Below are 15,812 nucleotides of genomic sequence, written 5' to 3'. Positions count from 1 at the left end.
TCACGCCAGCTTCTCTTTTGTTTCTCACTCATTTATTTATTCACCCATTTAACCAACAAATACTTGTTGAGCGCCACAAATATGTATTGTGTGTGTAGGTACTGGGGGGCCCTCACAGAGCTTCACGTCTAGTGAGGAAGAGAAACACCAAATGACCACTCAAATAAAAGCGCAATTATGGTAGTCCAGAGGCCAGCTGGGGCTTCCCTGCCTGCTGAGAGGCAGATACGATTGGTTGGACCCCCAGAGCCATGTCCCATGGGGGTCAGAAGCTCCACTCGGCAAATATCTGTCTCATGGTCTCCTTTGCAGCAAAGCTGTCACTGTTCTGCAGTCTTTCAAAGAAGACATCGACACATCCCCTCCTCAGTTTCCATTAGACAGTCTTTCCCAAAAAGTATTGTTAAGTGTGGTTGACTTTAATGAAGATTTAGGGGTAATGAAAACAGTCTACAGCGTGGCTGCACAGAAAATGAATGTAAAATTATATTTGGATATTCATCATTTCAAAAGTCCATTCAACCCTCCACTGTATCACCGGACTTCCATCTCTCTTCAACATTCAGTCTTCTACCATCTCACTGGTTCTTCCTTCCCCCACTACCTCCCTCTCCTTTCTCTTTGCTTCCATTTCTGCCATTGCTCAGAAGCAAGCAACCAACCAACCACCATAATACCAAGCACAATGAATAATAAACAAATCCTTTTATTCTCTCATGGAGGCTGACCCTCTTTTTTGTCATTTGGGCTCCTGAAGACATCCACGCTCTCAGAGTTACACTTTCTACTGCAAAAGTCTTCTCTGTATATTACCCTCAACAAAGACATTTTCTATTCTAAGAGAAATTCTGTTGCCATCTGTTAAGGGATGTATTGTTAGTCTGGATATATTACAAACTAGGATGGATGCTCCGGCAGAAAAGTAGGAGGTACAATAAACTACAGTATTAGAACAGGGGGACTGGACTTAAACCGAGAAAGTGGGAAAGGAAAGCTTCTCTGAGAAAGAATAGCATTTCTGAAGACTGTTAGCCAGACACAGAGTGGAGGAAGAGCATTTCAACCGGGAGGACGACATATGTGAAGGTCTGGAGCGGGGAAGGAGTTTGGTGCACTGGGAACACTGAAAACAGGCCACAGCATGGCTAGACCCTAAAGATGCAGGGAAGAATGAAAGGCATGAGGGTGGAGAGGTAAGCATGGGCCAGATCACATGGGACCTTTTAGGTCACATGACCCCAATCTTTAGGTCCCTGGCTCTTCCCTAACAAATGAAATGACTTCATGAATTGTTTTTTCTAAACTTCAAGTTTATTGATTTTTGAAACAGAAACCGTCATGCCAAAGCTGGCAAACTTGTATAGACACACACACACACACACACACACACACACACACACACACACACACACACAAACACCCTCACACACAAATGTGACATGAAGCACCTTCCCTGAGGGCCATATAATTTGACATTATTATAAAGTCTATCCTGTAGTCATATTCATGATTCTGGGTCAGCCGAGTAATCACCTGAAAATTATCTTCATATTGATTTTCCCTCCACAGGAATGTGTCCTGCAGAGAGACCTAGAATATGAGCTTAAAAAGATGTTGGCTGCCAGCAGCACACAAATTCTTTACTAGTTTTCAGGATTTGTATCTGCCCAGCTGACACACCCATTTCCCCCGAAGAGCAAGCCGCTTCTTGCTCTGCCCTGTGCCTTCCTATTGTCAAGGCATGGCAGGAATAGATCCAAGTCCTGTTTATCACCAGGGTAAACCGCCCTCCTATGGCATTCTTGCAGAAAGGCACTTTGTGGAGCTCAGTATGTCCTCATGTATTTACAGGTACCGAAAATGACACACACATACATCACAGACATTGTGCCCACTGCTTCCTGCCACTGTTAATCTGGCCATTAACACTTTATACATCACAGTAGATTCATGTATTCATAGTGATGCTCATTCTACTATTTTCTGGAAATAAATTATTTTGTTTGCTCGCTCAATTCTACCTACCCCAAATGACATTATTTTTCTTTTCCACTCTTACTTTTCAACTACTAATAACCATGTCTTTAAGCTGTCTTTTTATTGAAAGTAATAAATTAAGACGTTCATCTTCAGGTAGATTCACCTTTGCATAAGAATCACTAGTGTATACATTAGCTCGCTCACAGTCTTGGGTGTACAAGGAATTCATGTCAGTAGCAAAAACATGCACTGACCTTAGAAAGAAAACTTTCCATTTATAGTTACGTGGTAGCGTTTCACAATTGTAACTTTCCATACAGTATAATACTTTAAGATATTTTGAGGAAGTGGTATCTTCTGTGGCTCTTCCTCAAAATGAAGCCACTGGTCATTTGCTGAGATTGGGTTTCCTGGAGGTGCTAAGACTCTATCCGGTCATCCTGTGAGTCAATGCTTATGGCGGAGCCTTGGCTGCTGGTATCAACAGTTTCATAGGACTTTTGGTCTTTGGCAAAGTTGATGAAAACCTGATTTTTTAAGGAAAATAAAGCCATTAGTACTCGGTAAACCAGAGGAAGAAATAAGGTTAATTCACACACACACACGCGCACACACACAATGGGAAAGCAAATGAAGAAAATTAGATTTTATAGGGGCATACTAACACATATATACACACTCTCACTAGGTGTGTGCATATCTGAATATATGATATTTTATCTGATGTAGTGAATATCTGATATTCACTAAATATCTGAATGTATAGATATTCAAATTTAACTGGGGTTTGAAAATAGTACCTATATCTACAACTATAATTACATTTATAATCCTAATATAAATCTAAAGCTATGATTATCTATAGCCATATATCTGTATCTATATGATCTACATCAATATCTCTATCAAGCATAAACAAAGAACCCAACCCAAGCCCTTATCAAATGTTTGTATGATGATGTTGAGAGAAATTTCACTAGTTTCAAGAGTTAATGCACTAAAATAAAACTTGTATAGAAAGCCCACATTAACATTATGTTCAGTAAGCCAATTATTTAGCAGGCAAACCTTTATTACTTTGTTTAAAATCATTACCTGTTAGTTAAAGATTCATCCAGAAAATATCGAGAGTCTATTTTGTGCGAGACATGGTGCTGGTAGTTGGTTACAAGTCAAAGGCTAAATCTGTGTCAGCAAAGCCGTAATTGTCTTAAATCCCCATAAAAAATTGTCCATAAGATGCAGCACCATATATTGACTCAGAGGCCCCTAAGTCCTCACCTTCAGACCCATTCCAGTGACAGAGACAATCCAATGTTCTATGTATCAGGTTGGCTGAGCTGTACAACATTAAAATGGAGCAAAAGATGCCCCATGAAGCCTCAAGTTATTGAACATAAATGTAAGACAGATGATGTGAATGACACAAAAGAATTCTGCGTTTACCACTTTGATGGCCTGAGTCTAGCAGATCTAAAGGTTTGGCACCAAATTCTCTCTAGACTCCCTCATCCTACCCTAATCCAGGAAGCCAATCAATAGAAATGATACTTAAGAAACCTACGAAGGAGAAAGTAAGGAAAGTTTTAACAGCTATTTGTTTTACAGGTGAAAATAATTATTGCTTTACATCTACCTATAGTCTGATGGATACAGATGTCTTGTAGAAGAGAAAAATCTTCTTTTCTCCATTAAAAAATAGTTAATGCTTTTCACACTTTTTTCTAACATCGCAAAAATGCAGTTAGAAATAAATTAAGCTAAGCTCTTCAAGTGCAAGATTAGATATTGCTTCAATTAAAAACAAATTGAATGTCATTAAAAAGAAATAATTAAAATGTGTAATAATTAATATGTGATATTGTGCACCTGGATCCTGGTATCCAGCTTACCTCTTCCAGAGTAGTCTGACTCACTAAGAAATTTGTGATATTTAAAGCAGTCTTGTTGGTTTCGAGCAGATCAAAAATGTTTGCTACGCCTCCTGCCGTGACTGGTACATGATACTCGAGCATGCTGAGGTGCTGATCCTGTGGGAACCAAAGGAAAAAAATGTGTTTTGCAATGTCAGAAAATATTGACCTGACTGGGCATAACTTGACCAAAAGCTAAGGAAAATACTGAAATTCATTCCATTGAAAATGATGCTGCAGTGTAAATAATGGGTATGTTCTGAAACCAATAGCTTGCAAAGATGAGATGAAAAGTTTTATGAATGTCAAAGAGAAGATAAATTAAAAAGCTAATGAAAATTCCAAACATTCCACATTCATGTGCACTTATAAAGTCATTATAGTCTTGCTTAGAAAAAAATATTGCGGAATGATATTGCAAATGTCAGATTATGCTTAGTTCACATAAACAGCTTTTTCAGACATCACTTTCAGAAATTTCATTTTTTTTTAATATTAGTATCGTTCTAAAAGACTAGGGATTAGCTGTTCAATTTATATTGGCTTAAGACATTAGATTTCGAAAGATTGTCTAGAAGCCTCATTCAAATAATGCCACATTCTTTCTCAACTCACTCTAAAATTCTTTTCAATTTATTTAGTCCATGGTATCACCATCTACTTACTAATCTATTCTTACTTCCTTGGAGTATCTTTAACGTCTTTCTTTTCTGCATATTTAATCAGTTACCATATCCTATTTATTTTTCCTTTAAAATAACTCTCAACTTTAACTTTTCCTTTTATTTGCACCATCAGTATTATTAACCTGATGTTCATTACTTTACATCTGAGTTACTAAAACAGCTTCTTCAGAAGCCAAAAACTATATACACTCATTTATTCTTGCATAGAATAGCTAGGAAAATCTTTCTTAAACACTAATTTGATCAGGATGTTTTCCTACTCCAGAATCTACCCCTGCAACCTCCGTGGATCAGATCTACACTGTGTATCTCAGCCTGATATTCCAGACTTCCGTTATTGGAAACGCTTCTTCTCACGCCTTTGCTCACTGCCTAGCCCCTCTTACCAACTTATCTTTGCATCACAACTGTCACTGCAGGCAGGCTATCTTACTCATTTTTCTCCCGGAATGTTTTGCTCTTTCCTTTCTAGAGATCTACAAACCACCACACACTTGTAAAGAATGGTCTGTTTAGGAAGAAATCAAACTTTCTCATCACCGCATTGGCCTTGTATAGCCTTGGTCCCGTGAGGAACAGACCAGGGTGAAATCTAGTCTAAATCTCATCCCTCAGTGAATAAACACAGATTCAACCCAGAAATTCACTGGAAGAAAAAGCACCACGACCCACGTGATTTGTGCAAGGAAAGTGTCCTTTAATTTTTAGATTTGATTTTAATTTAGATGATAGAAAATGGACTTTGATAAGAATCATAAAAGCTATTATTTCCTGGAGAAGTTAGCCAAGGCTTGGGAGGTTGAGGCAAAGGTATTTCATAGAGATAAAAGAATTGTTTTTAAAAATGCACTCTTTTTTGCTCTCTAAAATCACTTCACATTAATATGGTGCCTTATAGTTTATGAAGTATCTTTGTGGACATTTTATCATTCAGTTCTCACATCGACCTTGTGAAGTAGATGTCATTATTACTATCCTACAAATGAGAAAAATGAGGCTCAGAGATTTTAAACGTCTTGCTGGAAATCACAGGCAGAGCTGGACCTCAGCCCGAGTCTTCCAATTTCTTTCCACCATTCTGCACCCGATCCCTTTTTAAAAACCATCATTTGCTATAATCATCTGTGCAAATTACTTCTACATCAAAGATGCTATAATGATAACTTTTTTTGTCAAGTGCATTTATTTTAAGTATGTTGTTTGTGAGATATATGCATATATCTTTGTGTGTCCCATTCTCTTGATATGTACAGTCATGCGCTGCATAACGATGTTTCGGTCAATGACGGACCACATATAGAACGGTGGTCCCATATGATTAGTACCGTGTAGGGGCCTGCCCCGTGGCTTAGCGGCTAAGTGCATGCGCTCCGCTACTGGTGGCCCGGGTTCGGATCCCAGGCGTCCACCAGTGCACCGCTTGTCTGGCCATGCTGAGGAGGCATCCCACATACAGCAACTAGAAGGATGTGCAACTATGACATACAACTATCTACTGGGGCTTTGGGGAGAAAAAGGGAAGAAAAAAAAAAAAAGGAGGAGGATTGGCAATAAATGTTAGCTCAAGGCCGGTCTTCCTCAGCAAAAAAAAGATTAGCACCGTGTAGCCTAGGTGTGCAGTAGGCTGTACTACTTGGGTTTGTGTAAAGTACATGCAATGATTTTCGCACAAAGATGACATCGCCTAACGACACATTTCTCAGAACATATCCCCATTGTTAAGCAAGGCATGACTGTATACGTAAGATGAAATTAATTGAACAATATTTCAACTAGTGTGAGACTTAAGAACTTGATTTCCAAGAACTTCTACTCAGAACTTTACAGGTTTATCTTTCAAATGAGGGGAGCAGAGGAGATAATCTCTTCCAGCTGTGACATTCTGGAACTCTAATTTTTGTTTCTAAGAAGAAATGCCCTTGGTCACATAATATCTGTCATCCCTCAGTTCCCTGATGTATATAGCTAGTAAAATAGTTACATATACAACTCAAAAACTAATACAGTATGGTCATAAAGCCTTTGAGAGGAAGAAATAAATAAAGGTATATAAAAGGACTACGTTACTTTTAAATAGCTACGAAATATATAATTAATTTGAAGATTCTGTTTGTTCATAAGTGTGCTTCAGAGTATCCTATGCATCTTGGATAAATATAATAAGATTAATATTAAAACTACAGTCAACTTGAAAATGGCAAACATCCACTACAATATTAGATTATGACTATCAAAACCAGTCAAGATCAAAAGACAGGACAATCTCTTACTTTTAAGTATGTTTTTGGAAAGTGCAGTTGCATGAATCTTGTGAGGGCCTCCATGCTCACTTTGGAATTCTTCAAGTGAACCTTGACAGTAAATCCTCGCCCAAACCTAGAAAGAAAGAGTGCAAAATACAGTATGAGTTACCTTTTGCTGAAATAGCTCCCCTGGAAATCTAGATAATGAAATAAGACCCAAGCTGACCATTGCGGCCCCTTTTCTTATATGAAGACAATCATTTTGCCATAAAAGTTCAGGGCATGTTGCAAACTGGAAATAGTGCACTGTCATAATTTTTTTTTTTATTTCTACCACTATACAAAGTCAGACTCTGGACAAAAGCTGCGTTAGAAAGAAAACAAAATCTTGACTTTCTTTGACATCCATGAATTGGCAATTGATGTCCATTTCTGGGGTTAGATACTTTCTAATTTAAAGCAAACAAGGTCTTGGGAGGCAAGTCATTGGAGGTTTGGTGTCAACAGTAAAGATTAAAGTCATTGAGGTTTTAAAAATAAATTATAAATCAATACACTAGCTAATTGTTTGCACCCAAAATAGAGTTTGTAAACAAGTCAGGACAGACTCTCTGAGAACAACATATAAGACCTCTTTCATCCTTTTTTCTTATCTTGGTTAACGCTATCTTAAAAGAAAGCCAAATTGTTGTACAGATAATGGTATAAGGTAACATCACTAAGTTTGGAGATTAACGTGGATATGTATAAATGCATATGCATTCTGGCAAATATAAAATATGAATTTAATTTTAATTTGATAATATGATATTTATGCACATTTCCCCAATGTATTCTTGATTAAAAGGTTTTGAATGTGGTAAAAATGTTAAATAGCTTACTGAAAGCCTGTGCAAATGGCAAATGAACATGCTAGATAAAAATCTATGTCTTCATGTACTTGTCAAGGTCTAAAATGTGTTATTGAGTAAACTCTTGAAACTGCTTCCTGAGAGTATTTTGGTTGTAGATGATGATGATTTTAGCTTTTAGGCCTTCTAGATTTTCGGGTTATTAACTAAAAATACATCTAATTCTCAGTAAGACAATTTAACTTTAAGGTGAGTCAATGATTAGGTTCTCTGTTCCAATTTTGTTACTCTTTGTAGGACAGGCTGCTGAGATAATGAAGGTGAGTATAGTACCAGTAGATTGATTACCCTATATCATATGTTAAATAATGCATTTGTTCTTCACCTGCTCTTTATATGCTGCAAAGATCCAATACACTGGAACCTTCCATTCACCATAATGGCCAACCTGGTACAGAGAGCTTCACATTCTTCCATGCTGAAAGACAGCAGAATCACGTCAGAATTCTGGGCACAGAAAATTGGGGTTAAGTTCATGAACATAAGTGTTAACTGTTTCATTCTGGCACAGTATATTAGGAATACTGTTTTAGTTCCTTAAAATGTCTTTTCCCTGAAGAACACACAAAAAAATATTTTAAAATATAAATTAAATGTCTTCACATAGAGTTTATTACTGTTTCTTCTCAAACTTGAGGCCATCTCTCTCACCTGGAATGCCCTCTCTATTAAACACAGTATTTCTTTCAAGCTCTTTCAAGCTTTGACTCAAGACCTACGTCTCCTAAGGATTGTTTCCAAAATAACACCGAGATTTTTTTCACTGTGCCTCATGCCCCGTATTCAGCTGGCTTTTATGGTTTTGTATTTATGACTAGTCAGCCTGTACTTGATTATATAATCTCTAATTTCATGGACTATGATAACTCAAGAAGATTTTAAGTATCACCCAGTCCACTTCATTCAAAGTTAACGGAAATGAAATGATTGGCTCCAGGACATACAGTGTGCCAGGACCAGGCTAGGATATAAACAAGTCTCTTGATTATAAACAAATCTAGCACTTTTTCTACTCTATGATAATTACAACGAAAGGATGAACTTAATACAAGGCCAACCTTACAAAGAAGGCACAGATAAAATGCTTTAGTAGCTTTTTCACTTAACTGATTGGAAGGGTCTACTTCATGGAGGAAGCCTGTGAGCTGGTTCTTAAAGGACTGGTGAGATTAGAACTTGGAGAGATTTTTGTGAAAAGACCATTTCCAGTAGACAGCATAGCCAAAGAAAGGGCATGGTGATAGGAACGGGCACTGAGTGTATGTGGAACCACGAGTCGATCAGATTGACTAGTAGGAGAGGGCATCGTAGAAAAAAAGACTAGAAATTTAGATGAGGCCAGATGATAAAAGGCCTTGCGTACTAAGCCGAGGGATGCTGAACTTTATGTGACAAGCCACAGGGAGTCATAGTTGAGTTAAGAGGGCCTTAAGTCATGAGAAATTTGTTTTTACAAAGAATGCTTAGGTCCTGTCCCACTGCAGGAGCCAGATTCTCACCATGAAATCCTCCTAACTTGCTGTTACAACTATAAACATAAAATATTTTCATCCAATTGTGGTCGTTCGTTAGCAATATATATTACACGAGACCACCTTTTCCCATCTATCATCCTAAAATCGTGTCATTTGACTTTATAGTTCTCACACTCCGTTTACCTGTGAGACGTGAGGATGACGGAACATTTATTCTGTACTTCTTCTGAAATGATCTTCCAGAGGTGTCGTTTTGACTTAGGATCCATCCCAGAGCTGGGCTCATCCTTAATAGAAAGTTACAAGAAAAATTTATCAAATTAATTAATTTTTGATGAGATCCTTTACATGAATCACCACGTCTCGCTTGCCTAGAACAGGAATCACTTTGCAAAGTCCTGTGACAAACTTGTTTTATGCTTAACAGGCTTCTTTCTGCTACTGTCAAAAAGCTCGAAATTAATCATTTAAAATTGTCAATCTGTTTAAAATAGTGTCTCAGTGAAGTTGACACCCTGTTACTTTACACTCGTCTCTTATATTTCTTTGGGAAAAATTCTGCTTCAATGACTGACAAAGCTGTTTTTACATGTAATACTACATTGTCACATACATATCTGAAGCAACATGAACAAGATTGCTATCTTGCTCTTGATAGCAGAATTGTGGCTGTGAGTGATAATACGCTATGTGAAGTAGAAAGAACACAATTTGATTTTTCAGTTAATATGTTTGAGGTGTATTTTTAGTTTTACATTATTAATTGAAATGTAATACTCCTTGGGGAAATAAAAATAAGATTTGCCAAAATTGCCAAGTAGAAAGATATAAATTATATTTTAAAGTAAATTGGGCCTTCTCAAACTCTTCCAAAAAATTGAGGAGGGGGGGAAGCTCCCTAACTCATTCTACGAAGCTGACATTACCCTGATACCAAAACCAGACAAGGACAACACAAAAAAAGAAAATTACAGGCCAATATCACTGATGAACATCGATGCAAAAATCCTCAACAAAATACTAGCAAATCGCATACAACAATACGTTAAAAAGATTATACACCATGATCAAGTGGGATTTATTCCGGGTATGCAGGGATGGTTTAACATTCGCAAATCAATCAACGTAATACACCACATTAATAAAATGAAGAACAAAAATCACATGATCATCTCAATAGATGCAGAGAAAGCATTTGACAAGATACAGCATCCATTTATGATAAAAACTCTGAATAAAATGGGGATAGAAGGAAAGTACCTCAACATAATAAAGACCATATATGAGAAACCCACAGCTAATATCATCCTCAATGGTGAAAAACTGAAAGCTATCCCTCTAAGAACAGGAACCAGACAAGGATGCCCACTGTCACCACTCCTATTTAACATAGTACTGGAAGTCCTAGCCAGAGCAATCAGGCAAGAGAAAGAAATAAAAGGGATCCAAATTGGAAAGGAAGAAGTGAAACTGTCACTATTTGCAGATGACATGATTTTATATATAGAAAACCTAAAGAATCCACCAGAAAACTTTTAGAAGTAATAAACGAATATGGTAAAGTTGCAGGATACAAAATCAACATACAAAAATCAGTTGCATTTCTGTACACTAACAACGAAGTAGCAGAAAGAGAAATTAAGAATACCATCCCATTTACAATTGCAACAAAAAGAATAAAATACCTAGGAATAAACTTAACCAAAGAGGTGAAAGATCTGTACACCGAAAACTATAAAACATTTCTGAAAGAAATTGAAGAAGACGCAAAGAAATGGAAAGATATTCCGTGCTCTTGGATTGGAAGAATTAACATAGTTAAGATGTCCATACTTCCTAAAGCCATCTATAGATTCAATGCAATCCCTATCAAAGTTCCAACAACATTTTTCACAGAAATAGAACAAAGAATCCTAAAATGTATATGGAACAACAAAAGACCCCGAATAGCTAAAGGAATCCTGAGACAAAAGAACAAAGCTGGAGGTATCACACTTCCTGATTTCAAAATATACTAGAAGGCTATAGTAACCAAAACAGCATGGTACTGGCACAAAAACAGACACACAGATCAATGGAATAGAATCGAAAGCCCAGAAATAAACCCACACATCTATGGACAGCTAATCTTTGACAAAAGAGCCAAGAACATACAATGGGGAAGAGAAAGTCTCTTCAACAAATGGTGTTGGGAAAACTGGATAGCCACATGCAAAAATATGAAAGTAGACCCTTGCCTTACACCATGCACAAAAATTAACTCAAAATGGATTAAAGACTTGAATGTAAGACCTGAAACTATGAAACTTCTAGAAGAAAACATAGGCAGTAAGCTCTTCGACATCGGTCTTAGCAACATCTTTTCAAACACCACATCTGACCGGGCAAGAGAAACAATAGAAAAACTAAACAAATGGGACTACATCAAACTAAAAAGCTTCTGCACAGCAAAGGAAACCATCAACAAAACGAAAAGACAACCTAACAATTGGGAGAAGATATTTGCAAACCATACTTCTGACAAGGGCTTAATCTCCAAAATACATAAAGAACTCATGCATCTCAACAACAAAAAAACTACCAACCCAATTAAAAAATGGGCAAAAGACCTGAACAGACATTTCTCCAAAGAAGATATACAGATGGCCAACAGACACATGAAAAGATGTTCAAAATCACTAACTATCAGGGAAATGCAAATCAAAACTACAATGAGATATCACCTCACGCCCGTCAGAATGGCTATAATTAACAAGACAGGAAACAATATGTGTTGGAGAGGATGTGGAGAGAAGGGAACTCTCATACACTGCTGGTGGGAGTGCAAACTGGTGCAGCCACTATGGAAAACAGTATGGAGATTCCTCAAAAAAGCAAGGATAGAATTACCATATGATCCAGCTATTCCACCATTGGGTATTTATCCAAAGAACTTGAAAACACCAATATGCAAAGGTACATGCACCCCTGTGTTCATTGCAGCGTTATTCACAATAGCCAAGACTTGGAAGCAACCTAAGTGCCCATCGAGGGACGAATGGATAAAGAAGATGTGGTATATATACACAATGGAATACTACTCAGCCATAAGAAACGATGAAATCCAGCCATTTGTGACAACATGGATGGACATTGAGGGTATAATGCAAAGTGAAATAAGTCAGAGGGAGAAGGTCAAATACCGTATGATTTCCTTCATTAAGTAGTAGATAATAACAACAATAAACAAACACATAGGGACAGAGATTGGATTGGTGGTTACCAGAGGGGACGGGGGGAGGGAGGAGGGTGAAAGGGATAATTCGGTACATGTGTGTGGTGATGGGTTGTAATTAGTATTTTGGTGGTGAACATGATGTAATCTATGCAGAAATAGATGTACAATGATGTACACCTGAAATTTTTACAATGTTATAAACCAATAAAAAAATAAATAAATAAAATAAAGTAAATTGGGCCGGCCCCGTGGCTTAGCGGTTAAGTGCGCGCGCTCCGCTGCTGGCGGCCCGGGTTCGGATCCCGGGCGCGCACCGACGCACCGCTTGTCCAGCCATGCTGAGGCCGCGTCCCACATACATCAACTAGAAGGATGTGCAGCTATGACATACAATTATCTACTGGGGCTTTGGGGGGAAAAAAATAAATAAATAAAATCATAAAGTAAATGATATTTTGAAAAATTGTTCAGACATAAAATTGGAAATGTAGCAAGGGATAATCTAAACAGGCAATAATAGATCCTGACAGATGATTAAAAATAAATTATAGGTCAAGATTAGGTAAAAATTAAAAACATATATCTGTAATGGAAAGTATGTACATAGGATCACCAGAGGCTTGTTTTTATGTTAAGGGGTAAAATTTAAATTTAAAGAAAGGAATGAGTTAATTTGGGGAAACAAGATATATTGTCACTGCTCTTTTTTTTTTTTTCTTTGGTGAGGAAGATTAGCCCTGAGCTAACATCCGTGTCAATATTCCTCCACATCATATATGGGACACTTGCCACAGCATGGTTTGATGAGCAGTGCATAGGTCCACACCCGGGATCCGAAGCTGCAAACCCCATGCCGCCGAAGCGGAGAGTGCAACTTAACCACTATGCCACCAGGCCAGCCCATGTTCCTATTTTTGAAGACAATAGCATATATAGTAAATGCAAATAGAAGGAAACACAGTATCTTTCTCTCATAGCCTATATTTCAGTTTGGCTCATTAATACATAACATTTGCATAGCACTTAAAACACTTTAAAGTATTTTACATCTATTATCTCACAGGGGTGCCTAGGGATTGTTTTGTTTAATTTAAGGGACACTTTCACAATAGAATTCCATTATAAGCATTGATTGGCAGGGATATAATGCATTACAAGCTTCTGGTACTATAGAAAGTTGGGTTGTGCGTCACCCTTATCTGGGCAGTTTAAATGAATTGATCCTCTGGAATAATGTGGTGATTTATAACTGGATTTTTATTGCATATAGCTAAGGCTATTTTGGAGTTTGGAAATTCTTGAATGAAGGAGATCTTCCAAAACAAGGGCCAGCTAATTTCTCTGAAATAAGAACCTTTTACAATGTTTGGCCTGGGGAGCAGAATGCTATGTTATCCTTACATGGAATTTATATTTCCAGGTGATCAATTTAATTTTCCATCTCTTAACCAAAATATAATTGTGGAATTCATTTCTTGCCTCCAAAATATTCAGACAAAATAGAATGGCATATTGTCGATCACATCCCAAGCTAAGTAACTCATATTTTAAAGTAACAAGGATATAAAATTTTAGCACAACATATTGTCTGAAAGTGTGTCTTTCCTTTTTGGTAGAAGTTGGAAAATATGTTAGATCACCCGTTACTAATAGAACTGATTTATTCAATAACTGGGAATCAAATTCCACCATATTCCATAATTTTACTTACTCACTTGAATATCCTGAATTTGTTTCAGCTACCTCCCATTCCCATGACAAGTGTTTTCTCTGAAACCGACACAGCCATAGCTTCCATTTTGCCCATTTTTAAGGGCATATTGTGGCAACAAATTATTTGTTAATATAAATTCCCTTAGTGACATCATATATATAAAGTCCTTTGCAAAATAGCCAGCACATAGTGAGACCTCGATAAATGTTTATAGCATTAACTATGATGAAATGTTATACACACACAATTGGATGTGGGGTACTAATTATGGAGTAGCCTTTCTCACAATGATTCCCTTACCAGCAGTAGAATGGAAGGTTTCCCTATCAAAGCCAGAGCAGTGGATAATTTTCTTTTTGTGCCATAACTGCACATAGAGGTGGTTCTGTCCTTGAAGGGCATCAGGTGAAGCCTCCTAAGGAGTCTGTGAACAGTCTGTGGGCAGAAAAGAGGAGTTAGGTTGACCTTGCTCTGTCAAAACCCTTAAAGCACTAAAAGGAAAAAAATCTATTTGTGAAAAGAAAGTTTTATTATGAAGAAATACATACCTGCAAATTTTCAAACATTTAAATTCAACATAGATTGTATTTTTATTTTCAAAGGTACACTTAAAAATTAATAGTTCATTTAAAGAGATAAGAGCAATTCTGCAAAGGCTCATTCTCAAATGGGATTCTGTTCCCCCATATGCATGTGTGTGTGTATGTGTGTGTTTATACTTGTTCCTTCTACTGCATTAACACAGGATTTCCTGGCAGAGCTGAAAAGAGCTAAAACAGAATTCATCCCTTCACAAGGCAGGTTTCTCATTGATTGTGGTCTCCGTTTCATCTTTCTTCTCACTGAGGGGTGAGTTGTCACAAAGGCTTTAAATCTATTTAAAACTGACCCAGTATCAAAATGTTAGCGTATTAACTTAGGAATTTTGGGTTCTTGCAGCTACTTCTGCAGTTAAATAACCCTGGCAAATAGTGGGATCCGAGGAGGATTGCAACAGGTCCCAGGGTTGCAAAAATAGAGGAAACTGCCCTCAGGGTTAGCCATTCCATCAAAAAGTCAAATAATTGTAATGAAGTACAAAACCTCATTGAAAGATAAAATTGGAAGCTATTCTATTTTACTTGGACATTTTGTAGGTAATTCCATGTTGCAATACTTATCTGAGCACTAAAGAATGGACAAGAATCGCCCAGCAATGCTTAACTCAGAGCCTAAGGCAAGCATGATCCTTTATCTTATCAGGTTATTAAAAGGTACCTGAACAAACACGGGCCAAGGAGTTTCTAATGCCTAGTTCATAGACCTGTATGTGATATACACAATCAAGCTAACACTGTATCCATTATCATTGACAGGAGGAAAAGGTCACAGTTTTCCAGATGTCGACTTGGTCTTGACGGTGGGTGGGTGGGAAGCAGAAACAATAACGGTTTTCAAATGAACTAGTTTTTCACATTTATACTCACTTCTTTAATATCTTTTTCTGGAATTCCATGTACTCTGGCATAGAAATACAAATGTTCTTCCACAGTTACCAGGTCATCTAAGGCATCTTCCTGAGGACAGTAGCCAACTAACGAGCTGTGAGAGTCAACGTCAGCCAGAGATCTGAATTGAGAGAATCAAAAACACAGGTGAGTTTCAAAATATATTCCCCTCCCAGTCCCCAAATG

At 37.4% G+C, this 15,812-nt stretch overlaps 1 protein-coding gene across 1 annotated transcript in view; it reads right to left on the bottom strand.

Annotated features, from left to right (window-relative positions):
• Positions 1 to 1,370: 1,370 nt before the first annotated feature.
• ABCA12 (ATP binding cassette subfamily A member 12) overlaps positions 1,371 to 15,812 on the bottom strand; it is a 178,094-nt gene continuing 163,652 nt past the window's right edge. The window contains exons 47-53 of the mRNA XM_087424852.1: positions 15,606 to 15,747; positions 14,440 to 14,574; positions 9,392 to 9,495; positions 8,059 to 8,151; positions 6,850 to 6,955; positions 3,873 to 4,010; positions 1,371 to 2,507 (exon numbers count right to left, since the gene is read on the bottom strand). Of these exons, the coding sequence (XP_087280978.1) occupies positions 2,400 to 2,507; positions 3,873 to 4,010; positions 6,850 to 6,955; positions 8,059 to 8,151; positions 9,392 to 9,495; positions 14,440 to 14,574; positions 15,606 to 15,747 (826 nt within the window). The 3' untranslated portion in view covers positions 1,371 to 2,399. The remainder of the gene's footprint in view (positions 2,508 to 3,872; positions 4,011 to 6,849; positions 6,956 to 8,058; positions 8,152 to 9,391; positions 9,496 to 14,439; positions 14,575 to 15,605; positions 15,748 to 15,812) is intronic.

Source organism: Ceratotherium simum, chromosome 37 (genome assembly GCF_057802395.1).
Source record: "Ceratotherium simum simum isolate JZ-2026a chromosome 37, ASM5780239v1, whole genome shotgun sequence".
Lineage (NCBI taxonomy): Eukaryota > Metazoa > Chordata > Mammalia > Perissodactyla > Rhinocerotidae > Ceratotherium > Ceratotherium simum.
Note: the sequence above shows the minus strand (reverse complement) of the source record. Positions and strands in the feature narration are given on the sequence as shown.